We start from the raw sequence: 20,078 nt of genomic DNA on the forward strand, positions 1-20,078 counted from the left end.
ATATAGATCAAACGTAAATCCGATACTCGGCTTAATTAACATATTTTCTTAATACAAATGCAGAGTCCCGAATACAAGTGCGGTCGTGATTCAAACCAGGTGTCAAGGAGACCATATTGGATTAGAATACCTTTTTGTGTTTCTCGGGCTATCAGTGTTAATTTCTTCAGCATGCTTCCCCTTGACCATTTGCCACTCACTTTCCCACCTGCACTTCCTTTGTTGAGCCAATTTCTTTTTGTAAAAACAAACAACTACCCCTGCCCTTTCGAGAACGATGCATTCATTCCGCGCCCAAGTAGAAAAGCTGGAAACAATGAAAGTGGATCGTAAATAGGAAACTTAAAATAGTTTAATAAAGTGCATGAGAAGCGCAGAACCACTGGAGGTCTATTCAGGAATGTATGAGCTTGGCTCAGCCAGCAAAGCTCCCGCCTAGCTGGAGGGTGCAGGTTGGTTCAGTACTAGGGATGACTTGTGATGCAGCATTGGAGAGGAGGATGAGGCAGATCTTTTAGAAGAAGGGTTAAACTGAGGTCCTACCCGGACTTTAAAATCACGGTATTTTAACAAAGAAGGGAGTATCTCCGGTGTCCTGGCCGACAATCCTCAAATGAATTGATCGTTCACCTCATAGCTGTTCATGTGACTTTGAGTGGGGAAGGGGGGAGGGTAGTTTTACTAACAAATCAATAACTCACAAAAAAATGATTCCAAGGTTGTAGGTTTTTTGACAGTCTTGTGTATTTCTCAGCGAAACAAACTTAAAGGGGAAGAAAATTAAATTGGAATTTCCAGATGGCCTTCCCTTCCCGCGATCTGTTTAGACAGTATCGGTCAGGTGGATTTCAGCTTGTGAGCTTTGCTCTCGAGGACGCCAAGTTTGTTTTGCGGGGATTTCCAGGCCTGTAAATAAGAACTCGTGTCCCATGTTTTGCTTGCATAACTGGAGTACTATCAGCTTTAGGAATAGTTTCTAGTTGTAATTTAATCTCAAATCTATTATTAGACCTTTTTATTTTTGGCCGCACATGCACACACACACGTACACGTGCACATAATTGTCTTTGTTTTCCCTAGTGGTTACGGAGGAATTTTACAAAGTTTCAATGAATAAAAATGGAAATAAAGACAGAAAGAATCACAATTAATAATCCTTATTAATTTAGCTCCTATAACCCTGAAATGTCTCAAAGTGCTTCGCTGATAACTGCTGTCAAGTGTAGTGACTGTTTACTTGTGTGGGAAAACGTGGCAGCCAATTTGCATACAAGGTCCCATAAATAACCATTTGACCAATTTATCTGGAGGACTGTTGACCAGGAAATTCTCTCTCTTAGAATAGTGTTATGGAATTTCTAACATCCACCTGAACATGCAGTTTAATATTTCATCTGAAGGACATGCAAAGCTAAAGTCCTAACAAGTTGGGTGACCCTAGATAGACAAGCAGAGTGAAGCTGGCCAGGCAGTGCTCTCAATGGTAAGCTATACAGTTTCAGTTTCTTAAACTCTAGCTAGTTACCCCCACGCACACTCTTGGGTCCCCAAGCCTTGACTCTTGCCAACTTGTGCCTAATTCTTCGGAATTAGTTAAGCAGGGTGCATCACATCAGCAAGAGAGTCCAGACACAAGGAGGTTTCCATACAAAAGCAGGACTCTCATCTGATCTGGATACTCTTAAGTACAGTGTTGGGTTTCCATATGTCAGACACAGATGGGACTGACCCCCCAAAAAAATTCAGTAGAACCACGGTACAGTGTGATTAAACCAAACCTACTTTACTAAAACTGTGGAGCAAATTTCCCTCATATTTTGCCAGTAGCACAGCAGAATCCTTCTAGGATTTATCACCCTCTGCCTTGACAGAAACTCACTGAAGCAGGAGTCAGTGAGTTGAGCTGAGTGGAGCTGAGGAATGACCCCTGAGTGAGTAATGTTCAGTTTGGCTTTAAACTGTGCTCTTGAAATTGATCTGCACCGGTCCTTATAACACATTCACAACAAGCCCGCACTCCGGAGACGAGATCCTGAACTGCACTTGAACTTTCAACGCATTCAATGCCTCCTCGGCTTGGGAGAGCCGTCGGAAAAGCGTACAAAGGAAAGAAGACGGTCCCGAGACCAACAGTGAATGAAACCGTTTGAAGAGCTCAAATAAAGAGATTCAATCCATGTGAAATGGACTGGCGAGCGTTTGAAGTCACTGCTTCTCTTTGACTTGTGAACTATATTCCACTGCTTCGTAAAGACTAAACAATGAAAGGCTAGTAATGTTTGCACTCGAAGGAGCCTAATTTAATTACAGCAGGAGACTAGCTCCATTCAGTCATACAGTAAGTGAATCGGGATGTGGGGATCTTTTGAGTTAGTGCATGACCTCTTCCTTCTTAGGCTGATTGTGCCTGGAGGTGCGGCAGTACTAGAGGGCCTAAAGTTCCACACTGAGATTCTTAGCGGTGAAAGATATTGTTTTTTTAAAAAACGATTGTTCAGAATTTTCGAAAAAGTCTTAAAATTCGTTTTTTTAAATAAAAGGCTTCCGATGTACTTATTAGAAGATACTACCGTGCGCAATTGGCTGCTGCGTTTCGCCTACAAAATATACAGTCAATTCACTTTACAGTATATTCTGTGAAGCGCTTTGAGACGTCTCGAAGTCGTTGTAAATCTGATGTCCTGCTTTCTGCGATGTAAAATGCAAGGATTTTTATTATTATTATTATCCACAATTGTAACCGGGAGTCCTCTTTAAGGAATCAGTTAAATGTGTCGCCTTTTACACACTCGTTCTTTGATTCAACCCCAGTCTTTTTAAAATCGGTTTCTCAGAAAGATGCATAAAAGCAACAGAAGTGAATACCCCTAAACAATTACTGCCTCTCCATTCACCTCGCATCCCTCTCTCTCCCCATTTACCAACCTGAAATATCTGCATGCATTTGAACAAACAGAGGGTTTTTGCTGAGTCCACCGCACATAAACAGAGTGTTAATCTGATGTCCTGCTTTCTGCATAGCTTCCAGGATATGACGGGTCCCCAGCTGAAGGAACACAAATACAACCATCAATACAAGCACACTCTACGGCCAACAAATATCTGCAGTTTATCCCATTTGCTTAACGAATTTTAAGAAAAATATTTGGTTAAACGCAATAATCTGATTTAAGCAGGAAGTGGTAATTATGGGTCTCCCTCCACTAAAAATGTATCATTTTCCTCGGATTAAACACCTTACACTGAGCATTTTAAAGTTTTTATTTAATTTTAACTTTAACTCATTTGAGCTCAGATTAGTATTTTAAACTGAGCCATGCAAGGGCTTTGTATTTTGCTCTTACTTCACACGCCTCGGTTTTGTAAGTAAGAACCCGGATGTAAGTCAATTGGCGGGTCGCTTTTCTGGGGTAATAGTCCCTTCAAACAATATATATAATTATAATAATTTGATCACTCAATCCACGACTGTTTGTGGGATACTGCTGTGCACAGTTGGCTGCTGTGTTTCGCCCACAAAATATCTCGAAGGCATGATAAGATGCTATATCAAATGCAAAGATTATCATAATATATTGAGAAGTTGGGGGGGAGGGGTGTTCAAAATGCATTTTAATAAAGTTCCTTAATTAAGGAATGGAATATGTTTAGAAATCCCGCAAATTTTGACCCCATCAATACTTGGGAGTGGTTAAAACACTTTACCACGTCATTTCCATTCACAGAAAGGGTTACTTTGAAGTGTAGTGAGTGTTATGTTCAGCAAACCCAGCAGCTAATCTGTGGCAGCACACTTCACAGTCAGCAATGAGACGCAGATGAATCTTTTTTTTAGGAGTTTTAGCAGTGAAGCAGTACTACTCTAATGTGTTAGCCTGCCCGTGGCCTTCAATCTACAACCTTCTAACCCTGAGGTGAGCATGTTACCAAATGAACCAAAATAAATGGGTCCAGTTCATTTGACTTTTGAGAGCCAAGTCTATCTCACCACTGGACTATTGGAGTGTAAGGAAACAGAATCAGCCCAATCCATGATACTAGTTTAGTAAAATACACTCAACTTGACGACAACAACAACAACTTGCATTTATTTGGCTTTGAGTATCTTTGTATCTTTCTGTGATTAAAGTATGTTTTTTACTATATTACTATACTCACCCACACAAAACTCCGCTCCCCGATCACCCCAGTCCTGGCCAGACTGCACTGGCTCCCTATCCCAGAGAGGATCGATTTCAAGATCCTCACCCTCGTATTCAAGACCCTGCACTCCTCTGCACCCCCCGATCTCTCTGACCTCCTCTCCCCTCAAAACAGTACCAGTTGCCTTCGTTCCTCCACTCCACCCTCAGCGGCCGTGCCTTCAGCCATTTTGCCCCGAGGCTCTGGAACTGCCTTCCTCACTTCTTTCATCTCGCTCAGACCCTTCCCATTTTCAGGTCTCTGCTGAAGACCTTTCTTTTCGACCGCACCTATGGTCACCTTCCTCCCCTCCCCCTGGCTCGGCCCGGGATCCGTTACTGTGAAGCGCTCTGAGACGCCGTCCGGCGTGGCGAGCACTATATAAACCCAAGTTGTTGTTGTTGTAAATGTTATTTGCCATATCAAGTGCAAGGATTATTATTATTATTGTCATGGGACACAACAACAACAAAATTACATTTGTATAGCGCCTTTTACATCAGAAGATCTGTAGCTCAGTGGTAAGAGCACTCGCCTCGCAAGCGAGAGACCTGGGTTCGATTCCCGGCAGGGCGAAATGTTGGGCAAGTTTCCTTACTCCACATGCCTGTTTACCCAGCAGTAAGTAGGAACCCAGCTGTTAGTCAAAAGGATCGCTTTTCCTGGGGTAATAGTTCCTTAACAAAAAATAATAATAAATTGGTCACTTCAATCCATGACTGTTTGTGGGACACTGCTGTGCGTTTTGCCCACAATATATACAATCAATTCAATTGACAGTTTATTCTGTGAAGCGTTTTGAAGATGTGATAAGGCTCTATATCAAATGCAAGGATTATTATTATTATATTAAAATGTGCCATTGCACATTAGTAGAGGGTAATCAAAAACAGAGGGAATCATACCATAAGGATGATAGGTTTGTGTATTTGTGAATAAATCCGAAAAGGCAATATTCTCCTCACTTCAGATAACACATTTGCTTTAAGACTGTGTAATGTTCTGACCTTGGAGTCAATCACCGATCCTCTACTGGCCTGTGGAGTCTGAGAAGACTTGGATTGGAGCCACATTTGCACCAATCTGCTGGCTCACTTAGGGATAGCGTCTCAGTTGACACAATAGACTGTGGGAAGCTATTTAATAATCACGGTAATTCCTACAATGTATGGAGGTCATTTGGTCATGAGCATGCATAGAAAAGCAGTGTGTGAAACAACCTGTTCATTACATTATCTCTGGGGGAAAAGAAACACTGAAAGAAAAATAGTAAGTTTGCATGAAATTCCCCCCACCCTGCCCGCTGCAAAAATAAAATTAAAACAACATTATCATGTTGCTGGGTTAGAGATTTTGTAATCTGATCCTACCGAGTCACAGACGTTCTGGGACAGATAATTGCCTCAGAGGATAGATATGGACTGTGGATTACCCTGATCAATATTTTTGCACCACTCAATCGTGACCTTTTGCTGAAAAGTTTATTTGCCTTCATTGTAGCAGGAATTTAGCCTTAAAGGGGCTTGTTGCCATCCAAGCACGTCTCACTAAATGAACATTCCACTGGGTCACGACAGGATTATCCAACAAATAGTTTAATATTAATCCTTTTATTTGATATAGCGCCTTATCACGTCGTTGAGATGCCTCAAAGAGCTTCAAATTGTAAATTGAATTGACTGTATTTTGTGGGTGAAATGTGGCAGCTAATTGCATTGTAATTATAACATGTTATACTAATAATCCTTGCATTTGATAAATGGCCTGAGAGATGTACTTTAAATGTTCAAAATGAATCAGTTTGTCACTAGGACAAGTCAACAATACATTACAATCAAAATCAAACCTACTTACTGCTATAGCTTGAACCGAAGCGAGGTACAGTTTAGCAAGATCATCCAGACTGTTGGTCAATCCCAGCCCAGTTACCTGTTCACAAGAGATTAAGGTGCATTAGTGAAATATAATAATAATATTCCTTGCATTTGATATAGGGACTTATCATGTCTTCGAGACGTCTCAAAGCGCTTCACAGAATATACTGTAAAGTGAATTGACTATATATTTTGTGGGCGAAACTCAGCAGCCAATTGCGTACAGCAGTGTCCCACAAACAGTCGTGGATTGAAGTGACCAATTTATTATTTTTTAAAGGAAATATTACCCTGGGATAAGTGATCTACCAATCGACTAACAACCAGGTTCCTGCTTACTGCTTGGTAAACAGAGGCGTGTGGAGTAAGGAAACTTGCCCAATATTTGCCCTGCTGGGAATCGAACCCAGGTCTCTCACTTGCAAGGCAAGCGCTCTAAACACTGAGCTAGAAGACTCCAGAAAATATCGAAAATAATAGAAATTTTCAGCACACAAAAGTTTCTTTGGACCATCAAGTCTGTGCCACTACCTCCTCTGTTTTCTAAATTACTCTTTTTTTTATTAATCGCGTGCTCCAGTTCCTTTACCATTTCCCTAGTGCTGATACTCTTCAGGTGTTTATCCAGTTCCCTTTTGAATAATATGATTGACCCAGACTCACTCGTGATTTGTAGTAATGCCTATCACATCCTCTAAGTGAAGAAATTCCTTCTAAAGTGAAGACACAGCTTACAATGGAATTGTTTTGCTGTCTACACATATCATTGATTAAATATTTATCATTGCCAATGACATTCCTTGCAATACAGGGACCTAACTTCCCCAAGTGCCTCTAGTTCTAAAGAATCATCTGTGAGAAACACTTTCAACAAAGAATCCCTTTTACAACAACATCAATTTGACATTTACATAGGGCTTTTCATGCTGATGACTCAAAGGGCCCTAGAAAGCTGACTGGGAGTCCAAGCTGTGGTCGGGAGATCTGTGAAAGGAGGGATAAAAGGTGTCCAACAGCAATCAAAATGTGAGGTCTTAGGACAGACATTAGTGAGGAGGGAAAGAGCAAAGCATAGGATCTCCAGGATGGAGTTACAAAGAAAGGGGGCACAACGACTGTAAGCTTGCCCTCCAATACCGGAGCATGAATCAGGCCGGTATTCACTGAGCAAAGGGAGTAGCTGGGAAGGCTGGGTTATAGAAGGCTTCAGAGGTAGGATGGGGCAATATCATGGAGGGATTTGAATGTGAGGATAAGGATCATGAATTGGATCCGTTGGGGGAATTGGGAACCAGTGGAGCTGAGCCAGGATGAACAGGATAGGCTCATACAAGCTGGAACGGACACGAGGAGGAGAGTTCTGGATGATCTCCATCTTATGTAGGGAGAAGCTGGGAGAGGGACGTTCAAATAGTTGAATTCTAATACCTCAGTGGTATAAATTTCAGAAACACCTCCTAAATATTAGGAAGAATTCTGCTTTCTGGAATCGAACCACACCCTTGGAAAGACTGAGTGACTTGGCCAAGGAGTGAATGAGCAACTCCACTGGCTTTAACGGAAAACAGTATATTTTTCTGTTCCCAGGTTCCAATACAATGTTGACAGACACTAAATAGTTCAGTGCAGGCCAATTACCATACCATAAGTGCATGGACCGATGATGGTAGCAAAGATTTGTCCCGCTGATGTTTTTTTGATGTTCGATATTGCTTTTAACGTGACTGCCTTGTGTTGAAACCAATTCTTAGAAGAAGCAAAAGATTTTGGGTAGTGGAATTCTTTTTCCATCCAAAATTCGTAGAGGAAGCTCACAAAGATTGAAGTGTCCATCCCATTTTGGGCACCAGTCCATTGGCAGAAGGGCATGGTCAAGCAAATGACCCAAGTAAATCTCAATCTGCTTAATTTGATCGAACTGACAGGCAGGACAGGCAAAGTTGAGGCTTCTGTTGACCTTTGTAGGCGTAAAATGATATCTACCATTTGTCTTTCCACAAAATATCATTAAGCTTTTGAACAGATGTTTTTTTTTCACAGAGCAAGTTTGTCTGAACATTCAGAATGTGGCTCTGGTGCTGGAACACTGGACTCAAACATCGATGCCCCAGGTTCAAATTCTGATTCAGGCTGACAATTAAATGCACCTAATGCCACAAAGTGGGGTCACCTCTTCTCAACTAGTTCATGCATGAAACGTCTTGCAGCAACGTCTTGTGTTTGGGAACGTGAACTGTAAGAAGGCAGAGAGGAGAGAAAGACAGTCTGTCCCGAGTCAGCGCTCTGAGACGTTATCCTGCATGAAGCACGCTGTATAAATGCAAGTTGTTGTTGTGCCATCTTGCAAACTATGTGATCTGGATTTACCCTGGCAGATAATATTTGGAAACGTGTCAACTCTATTAAAAAGTAATTTCTTTCAAAATGATTAGATAGAGAGGAAGCTTTTAGGGGTGGGTTCGAATAATGCATTGCTGTCGATATTTTGTTTTAAAAAAAATAATCAACATTAATGGAAGAGTGAACATAGCAACCTTGGCTGGGGGCACAGGTGGCTCACTGGAGTCAGATTATAATGGGAACAAACACTCCTTCGGCTGTGATGGCTTCTGAGCTGAAGTTGCCACTCAAAACCATGTTATTTGAGGAGGGTAGCATGGTCAGGATTTGGGACCTCCAGACGTGAAAGGCACTATACAAATGTAATTTGTTGTTGTACTGGGAGAATCACAGATTATCTATCTAAGTAAAATTCCCCTCCCCAACCCCCAGGGAGTGTGCTATCATTCTTAATCTTAAATTTGTGAAAGAAATGTGTGTTGATCGATACATTGACCCTCCATGCTTTCATTTGCTATTACAGTGCAGTATTGGTCACAAGCAGAACCTCTCCTGTTGAAACTGGTCATAATAATCTTTGCATTTGATATAGCCCCTTATCACGTCTTTGAGACATATCAAAGCGCTTCACAATACTGTTGTCATGCAGAGGTGAGACAGGCAATGGGGGGGGGGGGCGCGGAAGGTTGGCTAGATATGGCCAGGGAGAAATCAGCGGGAAATATGGAATCACGTCAACTTGGTCTCAACTTTCACTGAAAACTCCCGGAAAATGGGGATCAGGAAAGACCTTAGTGCTGGAGCAAACATCTGCTACCTCAAGTGTTCTCTGTGAGAACACAAAACAAACGTTTTTGGAATTTAAAAAAATTAGGTCAGGTTTTTTTTGAGTTTGGGGGAGGGGAGGGGTGGGGGGAGGGTGGGAGGCCGGGAGGGAGGGAGAGGCCGAAAAACCAGCGAGAAAAAAAATGTTTTCAATAGATCCCAAAACAAAACAGCAGCTGTAAGCCAAACAATAATGGCTCTTAAAAATGAATTGCCATCTCCCGCGCGCTGAGACAAAGAGAGATTATTTCGATGAAAATCAATCAAATGCCTAAAAAAGGATTGATATTCATTTTTTGAAAATGTCATCATTGTTCCAAACAACGGCTATACAAGGCACCTCTGTAAAACCGAGTCGTACCTACCATGCCCTTTAGGGTAGGATCTGCTAAGGGAGATCTGTTGCCATGGAAATCAGGCCAAACATGTAAATCAACAGTCAGTATGCCCATAGCAGAAGACTTCTTAATGGACTCCAGGTGGCTGTTTAAGCACATGTAGATATTTTGCCCGCTGGAAGGAACAAGAAACGGCTTATGAAAATTAACTGTTTTGAAACTTAAAACTGTATTAAAAAAATTGCAGTAATTTGCTGCCTGAGTGCAGTTTGTTTCTAATAACAACAACAACTTGCATTTACATAGCACATAGCTTCATGCGGGGTAGCGTCTTGGAGCGCTCAATTATACCATAGCATAATGACAAGGCAAGAGAGAGACAATCATCCGATGGTACTGTGGTTTTTCTTGGGGAAGGAGGGATGGGGGGTTGGGGGGGTGGTGAGGTGAGGGATAATGATTTGATTAATCTGAAGCTTGAGCTTGCATATTTCTGTTGAAATGAAGACCTAATGGGGACAAAGATGCAATATGTGATAATTATCACATTGACTTAAAAATGCGATCAATAAGAATCGATGTTTATCCCTATCCCTGGAGAGAGGGGGTTGGAGGAGGGGAGGTTAGAATAAGTGGAAGGATGATGTATGTATCACCAAGGTCAGTGATAACTATAAGTGGCAGCTTTTACTGCATTTTTGTTCAATGTGATAATTATCAAAGGTGATAATATTACATATCTTATTATCCGTTAAGATTTTGCACAATTTTGGAAAGTTCTTTAATTAAGTCTTAATTTAGAAGACAGTTGATTTTTTTTTAAAAATGACTGAAAACTTGCTGTTAAATTAAGGCTGAATTCAAGGATTTTCTAAACTGCTGCACAATCGTAAGTTTCAAGACAATGTTCTCACCAATAAAACGAGAGCTGAATTCAGGGCTCTGATCTCCCTGCTCGGAGCTGTTCACTTGGGGGGCACGATGCATGGAAACATGAGATAAAATTTATCACTGGGTGGGGAATAGGCCGCTGATAAGCCTTTGGCCGTCAGGGAGAAACTGGATACAAGGGAGTTATCCTGATCTTCCCTGCAGATTGTCTATGTACAATTCATATTTTGTCTATCTATACCCCAAATCACCAAGGACCTCAAATCAATTATCGCTTGCGGAGTATCACAAAATACACAAATCAATTCACTTTACAGTATATTCTGTAAAGCACTTTGAGGCATCTCGAAAACGTGATAAGGCGCTATATCAAATACAAGGAAATTATTATTATTAATACCAACACCAATTTATATTTGATGGTGCCTTTCACATCGGGAGATGTCTTTGGCCTTACACAGTCTGAGCTGGGTGTGTGGGGGAAGGGTTGTAGATGGCTGAAAGCTAGGTCTTATGGTGGGTTCTGAAAGTGGGGCAGAGGGGACAAGGCGGAGGGACTCTGGAATGTAGATCCAGAGACCAGATTCACCTCCCAAAGCTCAAACTGATGTTATAGCTCCAATTAGCAGTAATATTCATGGGCTTCCATTGTATCCTTGTAATGGGAAATCTGCTACTGTTAGTGATCAGTGAATGGTAAACACCAATACAGTGTGTTTAAGGATGGTGTCTAAGTGAAGGCCTAGCAGTCTGTCTTTCCATGTCTATTCCATTATCCCTGGAAGCAATCCTCATTGCATTCAAAGAATATTACACACATGTGTAATATGTGTTGGGGGAGGTGGCAGTGAACTTCTCCAATACTACAGTGTCATGAATTCTAACTTATTAAACTTATCACACCAAAAATCTAGAAAGTAATTGAAATGAGCAAAGACTTATCTGCAATTTGAAAACTCCAGTGGAAAATCAGCCCTTGGATGGTTCCATCAACTTCGGAGATGTTATAGCACCAATTAGCAGTAATATCACAATCAAGCGAGTCAATTAGTGTCTACATGTACATCGCTGTTGAGCTCCCTGTGGTATTATCCACATGCTCACCAGGGTAACATGTGACCTTTTAGCCTCTGTGATATTTCATCCAGAGATTTAACCCCACCACCATCAGCACATTTCTTTAAACCCGAAATTATCTGCATGTATAATGTGTCTCGATTAAATTTCTCTAACTTCGATGGCAGCATTTTGTTGCTCAATAAGGCTGGTTGAGGCTAGTTGATTTTTGCCGCTGTTTACTTCGGTTCAGCAGCAACAGCGCAGACTTTGCATTAATTGTCAATTCAGGATGAGGAGGGAGGGTGAAGCTAAATGAAAATTACAAATAATAATAATCCCTTCATTTGATGTAGTGCCTATAACGTCAAAATGTTTCAATGCACTTCACAGATAATTACTGTCGAATGCTGTGTGTAGTGACTGTTTTTTGTAAGCAAACGCCGGAGACAGTTTGCATGAATAAGGTCCCACAAAATGCCATGAAGTGAATGACTGGTAAACCTGGAAGATTGTTGACAAAGGTGGAAGGTTGTTGGCCAGGACACTGGGAAAAACTCTTCTCTTTTCCAATAGTTCCATGGGATCTTCAACATCCAACTAATTACTCCGGTTTAATGGACAGGTATGACACTTGATGGTTAGGTAGATTTGAATGAATGTTTCAAGTGATAAATAAGGAGGATAATAATCCCACCTTCAGAAGAATAGTTTTGCTCTAACGAAACAGCATTCCCATTAATAAGCAGATATTGCGCTTATGGCAATATGGAGTCACATAGCTCAGTGGTTAGAGCACTCGCCTCGCAAGCGAGAGACGTGAGTTCAATTCCCAGCAGGGCAAAATGTTGGGCAAGTTTCTTTACTCCACCACACGCCTGTTTACCTGTCAGTGAGTAGGAACCCGGTTGTTAGTCGATTGGCAAATCGTTTTTCCAGGAGTAATAATTCCTTAAAAAAATAATAAATTGATCACTTCAATCCACAACTGTTTGTGGGACACTACTGTGCACAATTGGCTGCTGCATTTCGCCCCAAAAATACAGTCAATTCACTTTGTGAAGCGCTTTGAGACGTCTCGAAGATGTGATAAGGCGTTAAATCAAATGCAAGGATTATTATTATTACATATTTTCTGCCTATGCGAGAAGCTTTACTTCAAATCCTCCTCCCAATAATATGTTGCAGTACAGTACACCTTCCAGTTAACAACTTCTCAGGAATAAGATTTTAGAGCTTTATGTGTGTATATTGGTCCCAGATGCAAAGCAAAAAAGGCTCCAATTCAATTGAGTCAAATCAGCACTTATCCTGATAATCTTAAAAGGCAGGGTTACCATTTGTTAGAGGTCACCTCTAGACTATAAGAAACAGACGCACCTCGCTTTAGCTCGGGCCTGTAGCTCTGGGAATGTGGCGTGGGCTTTAACGACGTGGTCTATCTAAAAGAAAACGAAACACATTGCACAAGGGACGTTAGTGAGTAAGATCTTTATAGTAAAACAGGCTTGTGGTTTTCACACATCTTCAGAGCTTCCCAGCAACATAAAAAGTCGGGTGGTGCCCAGGAGAAAGCTGGAGTTCAACTTTCAGTTGCTCACTATCAACTCATCAATCAAAAACAGTAATAAAACTAGAAAGTTGGGAATATTTACAAAATGATAATTGGAAGAATGTGTGTCTTTTAGTCTTGGCTACAACACAAAGTGCCCATCCGACCTGGGTGTGCTACAACCTTGCTGAAACCACATTTCTCTTTGTTTTTTTGCAGTCAAACTTTGGATATTTTTTGCTTTTTTTCGATTCAATGAATGGAGTTTTCATTCAGACCAAGCTATTCAGGATTACACTGCAGCCGCTCAGATGAAAGACGCTGAACAGTTCAAAGACTGATGAAAATGCGAGTTTACTCTGGCAATAATGGATGTGACGATACTGGGTGCCCTGCCACTCAATGAATTATTTTGGCAAGAGATGAAGCCCACATGCACTCACTTTTCAAATTTATAATTGCTGTTAGGTCACTCCTCCTCTTCATAACACTAGGCTTCAGAATTTTACCCCTGTGTTTTTACTTCCATTACCACCTTTTGCCAAATCCAAGACTAGCCAGGCTCTGGGACAGATCAAGGCAGGGAAGGTGTTGGTGCAGGAGAGAGGAAGTGGGACATCAGAAAGTATTTCTTTATATCGAGGGGCAATCAAGAAGCAAAGGAAAGGAGGTTGAAGCCAGGTTGCTGAACTCATTTAAGAAGCAGCTTGATGCTGTAATGGGAAGACTCCAGGGTGGGTATTCCAGAAAGGTGGGATCAAATAAGAAAAGATTTAGTCTTCATCTGAATCTCTCTTGTAATTCCAATTATGATTTCTTAATTGAGGAATGATGACGCTTTCTGGGAGTCTGAAGTAAATCCCGTCGCCATGAAGAAACTCCAGAACAGAATTCCCTCAAGTCAGAGTGACGTCTCTCTGGTTTCCTTCATTAGGAAACCACTGTGTTATAGACCCCCCAATAAGCCTGAAGGGATGGCAAACATGAGGTTCTCAAAGGGTTATCATCACACTCACACAACAATGTATTGGAATCATACTCACCAGCCTCTCAGACTGAGGTATTTTAATGCTCCTTGCTAGATTCCTGCTTGAATACTGTGCTATATTTAAACGCTGCTCGCTAAATTCTCCAAATACAGAATTGAGTTTGAATCGCGCTGACCAGTCTCAGAAACTACAGCACTTGGCTCAGGCTTGTCAGCCTCCCCACCACTCCAGGCCATGTGGGAGCAATTGCTCTGTCCGTCGAACTCACTGACCTTAAAAAGATGTGCTCGGTGCTATAGTGACATCCCATTGTAGGCACACCCTATGTTATATTGGTATAATCCTCATCCATACACGTTCCAGTAGAGGTTACTGGATAGTGAACAGTACTCCTGGTTGCTCTTCCCACGCCCCTCCAACCCCTCCTTGCTCAGGTCAATTGCTGAGTAAACTAACTCTTTGCCAGCTTTACCAATCTTCGGAATCGCCACGCTCAGATGCCCGCAGAATCCTTCTTACCAATTTGCCTGTCGCGCTCTGTCCACCTTCATTCAGCCAAAAGCCAGGCACCATAGCAGAGTAGTAAGGCCCCCAGACACCGGGCACAAATATAGGATTCTCACTGATCTACAGAGGGAAAAAACAATGAAATTTGCTCAATATCTCTAACAAGCAATCCTGTCCTGGCTCAATTCTGAAAAAATAACCAACATAAAGGCTAACCAAGACATGTATTATTGAGTCTCGCTGTGATATTTAACTGTAAGCAGTTATCCTTTGTTCCTAACAGTCTTAAAATTGGGCAAGTTTTCTTACTCCACACGCCTCTGTTTACCTAGCAGTAAATAGGACAATTGAGAGTCAATTGCCGGATCACTTTTGTGGAGATAATCATCCTTTCAAAAAAATAATAATAATTTTGTCACTCAACCCACGACTGTTTGAGGGACACTGGTGTACGCAATTGGCTGCCGTGTTTCATCCACAAAATATAGACAGTACATTCTCTGAAGCGCTTTGAGACGTCTTGAAGACGTGACAAGGTGCTAGATCAAATGCAAGGATTATTATTATTATAATATACACAAGCAGCCCTTATATAAATATATCTACATGCTCAGAAAAGATTTGGTCGGCAGTGTAAACATTATTGAGCTTTGTTTGTACAGACACAACCACAAAATTCTGACACCTCTTGAGCGAGCAGCAAGCACACTCCTTTTAATGATCACGACTGTCAGAGCTGGAACATCAGAAGGAATATACAAGAAAGCTGGGATGTGTTTAAGAAGTATTGTGTAACAAAAATGCAACTGAAATCTGCGTTCAATAGAATGACTGGTTCTGCAGAGAGCTTAGGAATGCTCCGTGTTGCACACTGAAGTTATAATAATCCTTGCATTTGATATAAAGACTTTCATCTTCGGGAGTATATCCCAAAGCACTTCACAGGATATGCTGTAAAGTGTAGTGACCATGTAATGTGTAGGGGAACACAAGCGGAACAGAGAAACTCCCTTTTCTTTTTGAAGAGTATCACCTGAACAGGCAGAAGGGACGTTGATTCAATCTAATCTGAAGATCGGCATCTCTGGCAGTGCAGCACACTCCCAGCAAACTAAACTCTGAGTTCAAAGCCTGACATGGGGCCAATTTGATTGGATCATTTTATCCTCAGGTCTTTGTGTCGGCACTTGTTAGCCAAGTTCATTTCACAGAAACCAGGACTCTGCACTCATTTTTTTAAAAAACACACAAAACGATGCTGTGAAGGGAAAACAGTTGGGTGGGTTTTCTGGAAGGATGAGCTCAAATGGGCCTAATAGCCTTCTTCGTCCAAACTAATCTTGTGATCTTGTAACTACTGCCCTCGTGTCATCTTGGCTCAGTTGGTGGCACTCCCTGTAAGTCAGCAGGTTGTGGGTTTGAGCTCCATATTGGGAGCTGATAGTTCAGGCTGAGACTTCAGTGCAGTACTGAAAGAGCCCTGGAGGTGAAACATGAAACCGAGATCCCGTCTGCCTGCTTTCAGGTGTTAATGATCCCGTGACACTTTTGGATAAGAATAGGGAGTTTCCCCTGGTGTCCAGACCATGCAGCCTCCTGGTTGACTGGTCATTCATCACCCAGCTATGCCCCAGGCAGCCACCATGTTTGCCTACAAAAATGGTCACCGCACTTGGCAATAAATACACTGAAGATACAATACAAAATACAATGCAAAATTACATTTGTAAAGCGCCTTCACGTATGTAAACATAAAAACAGGAGGAGGCCATTCAGCCCCTCAAGCCTCTGTTCTACCATTGTATAAGATCATAGCTGATCTGTACTCAACTCCAATTACCTGCCCTTGCTCCGTATCCCTTAACACCCTGACCTAACAAATACCTATCCATCTCAGTCTTGAAAATTTGAATGGATCCAGCATCCATATCTTTTTGGGGGAGAGAGTTCCAGATTTCCACTATCCTTTGGGTGAAAAACTGCCTCTGATTTCAATCCTAAATGGCCCGGCTCAAATTTTAAGATGATGCCCCTTGTTCTGGATTCCCCACCAAAAGAAATAGTTTCTCTGTATCTACTCTACCGAATCCCTTTTATTATTTCAGAAACCTCAATCAGAAATCCCTCAACCTTCTAAACTCAAGGGAACACAGACCAAGTTTATGGAACCTGTTCTCATAATTTAACCCTTTAAGCCCTGATATGGTTCTGATGAATCTGTGCTGCATCCCCTCCAGAGCCAATATATCCTCCCTGAAGTGCGGTGCCCAAAACTGAATGCAATCTCCAGATGAGGTCTGACCAAGGCTCTATACAATTGAAGCATCATTACCTCTCCTTTATATTCCAGCCCCCTTGAGCTAAAGATCAACATCTCAGTAGCCTTTTTGATGACTTTTTGTACATGTAAGCTTGTTTTTAATGATTTGTGTACGTGGACACCCAAATCTCTTTGCTCCTCCACAGTTCTTAATTTCTTACCATTTAGAAAATATGCTGTTTCACTATTTTTGGATCCTCACACTTCCCCACATTGATTGTCATCTGCCACAGTTTTGCCCACTCAGTTAATCTCTCTAAGCCACTTTGTAACTTCCTGCTCCCATGTACACCATTTACTGTGCCTCCTAATTTGTGTCATCTGATATAAAACTCTCTATTCCTTCATCCAAGTAATTTATATGGTGAAAAGCTGAGGCCCCAGTACAGACCCCTGGGAAACACCACTTGTCACGACCCGTCAATCAGAGAAAGTTCCTTTTATCTCTACTCTAGGTTTTCTGCCTCCCAACCAATTTCCAAGCCAATCGCAAGGTTAGCTCCAATTCCATGCGCTTTAATTTTTGCTAATAACCTCTTGTGCAGAAACCTTATCAAATGCCTTCTCAAAGTCCATGTAGACGACATCCGTAGACACTCTCTTATCCGCCATATTAGTGATCTCCTCAAATAATTCAATTAGATTCGTTAGATATGACTCTCTTTGATTAGCTCATACTTTTCCAAGTGCTCAGTTAACCTGACAATTACCTGGTTTTCCCCTCCCTCCCACCCTCCTTTAAATAATGGAGTGACATTTGCAATTTTCCAATCCAAGGGCACAATTTCCGAATATAGAGAGCTTTGGAAAATTATGACACCTTTTCTTTTTTAGAAACTGCCAAATTTTAGTCAATATTCTGGTTTGACTGGTTTGGGCTTTAAGCTTTCAGTGATCGGATTCGGATGGCAATGAGTGTCAGCTTTGTGCAGCTAAAATTAGAATAGTGGATTAACCAAAACAACACTCAAACAAACAGAGCCTCTGGGGTCTATAAAAACATATTCTCACCCTGTGAGCACCAAACACGTTGCTATAAGCAGTTGTCTGGTGAACAACCAATTAATCTGGGGGATTAATGGTCCGGAGACATAGGAGAAACTCCCAGCTCTTTTCCGATAGCCACAGGGATTATCGATTGAAATTCCGCTCCTTCTTAAGGAGATTCGAGATAATTGTTGCAACGATCCCATTATATAACATGGCATTCTTCAACCCAACATCTCACCAGATTTCCCCCCTCTACTGTATACTGTGAACTTCACATAAATTGTATCAAAATTGGGACCATACATTGAATATGACTTATGAAAAGTCTGAGTTATGTCAAATTTATAAGTAATAGGAAATTCAATAGGACTTGGGCAGATATATGACTTAGCCAATTATACGATTTATACAGATCAGACTTAGTTTTACTGTATTTATAAGAAAATGCACTGCTATGTTAATCAGGAATTAGGAATGATTGAAGGAGTGCTCCAGTTTATGGTCTCTTGTAAACTTCCTGCCCTCAGTACATTGCGTTGTGTCTTTCAGCTGTCCGTGCCTTTACCTGTTTTGTAACCCCAGCAACTGCCTCAGTTGCAGTGTTTATCTAACTTGATTTATTTCTGTTTTCTTTACTTCACGTTTTACCTGACAACTCCCTCTTGCTGGCAATCTTGATCTTAGAGTAATATAATAATGATAATAATAATCTCTTTCGTTATAGAGCCTTATAACGTCTCAAAGCACTTCGCAGGATATACTGGTAAAGTGGATTGACTGTGCATTTTGTGTGTGAAATGAGGCAGCCAACTGCGCACAGTAGTATCTCACAAACAGTCATGAATTGAGTGACCAAATTATTATTATTATTTTGGAGGGATTATTATCCCCAGAAAATTGATCCGCCAATCGACTAACAACCGGGTTCCTACTAAGTTCCTACTAGGTAAATAGAGATGTGTGGAGTAAGGAAACTTGCCCAACGTTTCGTCCTGCCCGGGAATTGAACCCAGGTCTCTCGCTTGTGAGGTAAATGCTCTAACCACTGAGCTACATGACTCCACACAGTAGAATCTTATTGGGTAAAAAATGCAACAATAATTATCACAACTCACGTTGCACTTTTCACCCAACAGAAGGTCACGGCACAGAAACAAGCCATTCAGTCCTGTAAACCTTCCTGCTCCCTTTGGCAACAAATTGCAATGATGCATTCAGCTACAAATAGATAGTCACTACACGTTACTGTAAAACCGTGTGAAGCGCATTGAGACATGTCAACGGCACGATAAGTCTCTGTATCAAATGCAAGGATTATTATTATTATTTGCATCACAAATTTCTACTGCGTCATCAAAGTGTGACTGTGTTTCTTGGACTTATTGTGGCTCTGGCAGAAATGACACCCGGTTCTCCTCCCCCCGCACGCTCCCCCCACCAAACCCTCTCCCCCCCCAAACTCCAAGATGGTGCTGATTTCCACATTTACATTTTCTCATGTATGCGGATGACACCCAACTCTATCTCTTTGCGTCTTGTCCTGACCGACTTGCCTGTCCGACACCAAGTCCTGGACGAGGCACAACTTTCTCCAACTCAATTTCAGCAAGACCGAGGTCCTCCTGATTAGCTTCCGCAGGCACCTCAGCACCTCCGGCGCTGGCAACATCAGCCTCCACAGCTACATACTCAACCTCACTCAGCCAGTCAGGAACAAGACCAGTCAGGTCTTGTTTGTCCCTGAACGATCGTTTCTCCCCCACATCCGCGCCATGACCAGCACTGCCTACCACCACCTCCGCAACATTGCCAGACTCCGCTACTGCCTCACCACCAGACTGCCAAAACCCTCACCTGCGCATTCGTCACATCAAGGCTTGATTACGGGAACTCCCTCCTCATCGGCCTTCCCAGCTCTTCCCTTCACAAACTGCAGATCATCCCAAACTCTGCAGCTCGTGTACTCTCGCGCACCAGGCTCCGTAACCCCATCACTCCCACCCTCACCCAACTCCACTGGCTCCCCATCCCTCAGAGGATCGAGTTCAAGATCCTTGTCCTCACCTTTAAGGCAATCCATGGCATCGCTCCCTCCTACCTCTCTGACCTGCTGACTCCCAACCAACCTGCCCGCTCTCTCCGTTCATCAGGCTCCAGGCTGCTCCATGTCTCCCGCCTGACTCGACTTACCATCGGTGGCCGGGCTTTCAGCCT

At 42.0% G+C, this 20,078-nt stretch overlaps 1 protein-coding gene across 2 annotated transcripts in view; it reads right to left on the bottom strand.

The window, feature by feature from the left end:
- The window catches only part of fggy (FGGY carbohydrate kinase domain containing), a 104,454-nt gene that overhangs the window by 22,178 nt on the left and 62,198 nt on the right, over window positions 1-20,078 (bottom strand). Inside the window, exons 10-14 of one of the 2 annotated variants that reach the window (XM_007903692.2) lie at window positions 14,567-14,674; window positions 12,887-12,948; window positions 9,587-9,734; window positions 6,037-6,111; window positions 2,926-3,046 (exon numbers count right to left, since the gene is read on the bottom strand). In XM_007903692.2, the coding sequence (XP_007901883.2) occupies window positions 2,926-3,046; window positions 6,037-6,111; window positions 9,587-9,734; window positions 12,887-12,948; window positions 14,567-14,674 (514 nt within the window). The remainder of the gene's footprint in view (window positions 1-2,925; window positions 3,047-6,036; window positions 6,112-9,586; window positions 9,735-12,886; window positions 12,949-14,566; window positions 14,675-20,078) is intronic. The other variant, XM_007903693.2, reaches the window with a different exon arrangement.

The sequence above is a fragment of the Callorhinchus milii genome, unplaced genomic scaffold (genome assembly GCF_018977255.1).
Source record: "Callorhinchus milii isolate IMCB2004 unplaced genomic scaffold, IMCB_Cmil_1.0 Scaffold5, whole genome shotgun sequence".
NCBI classification, from domain to species: domain Eukaryota; kingdom Metazoa; phylum Chordata; class Chondrichthyes; order Chimaeriformes; family Callorhinchidae; genus Callorhinchus; species Callorhinchus milii.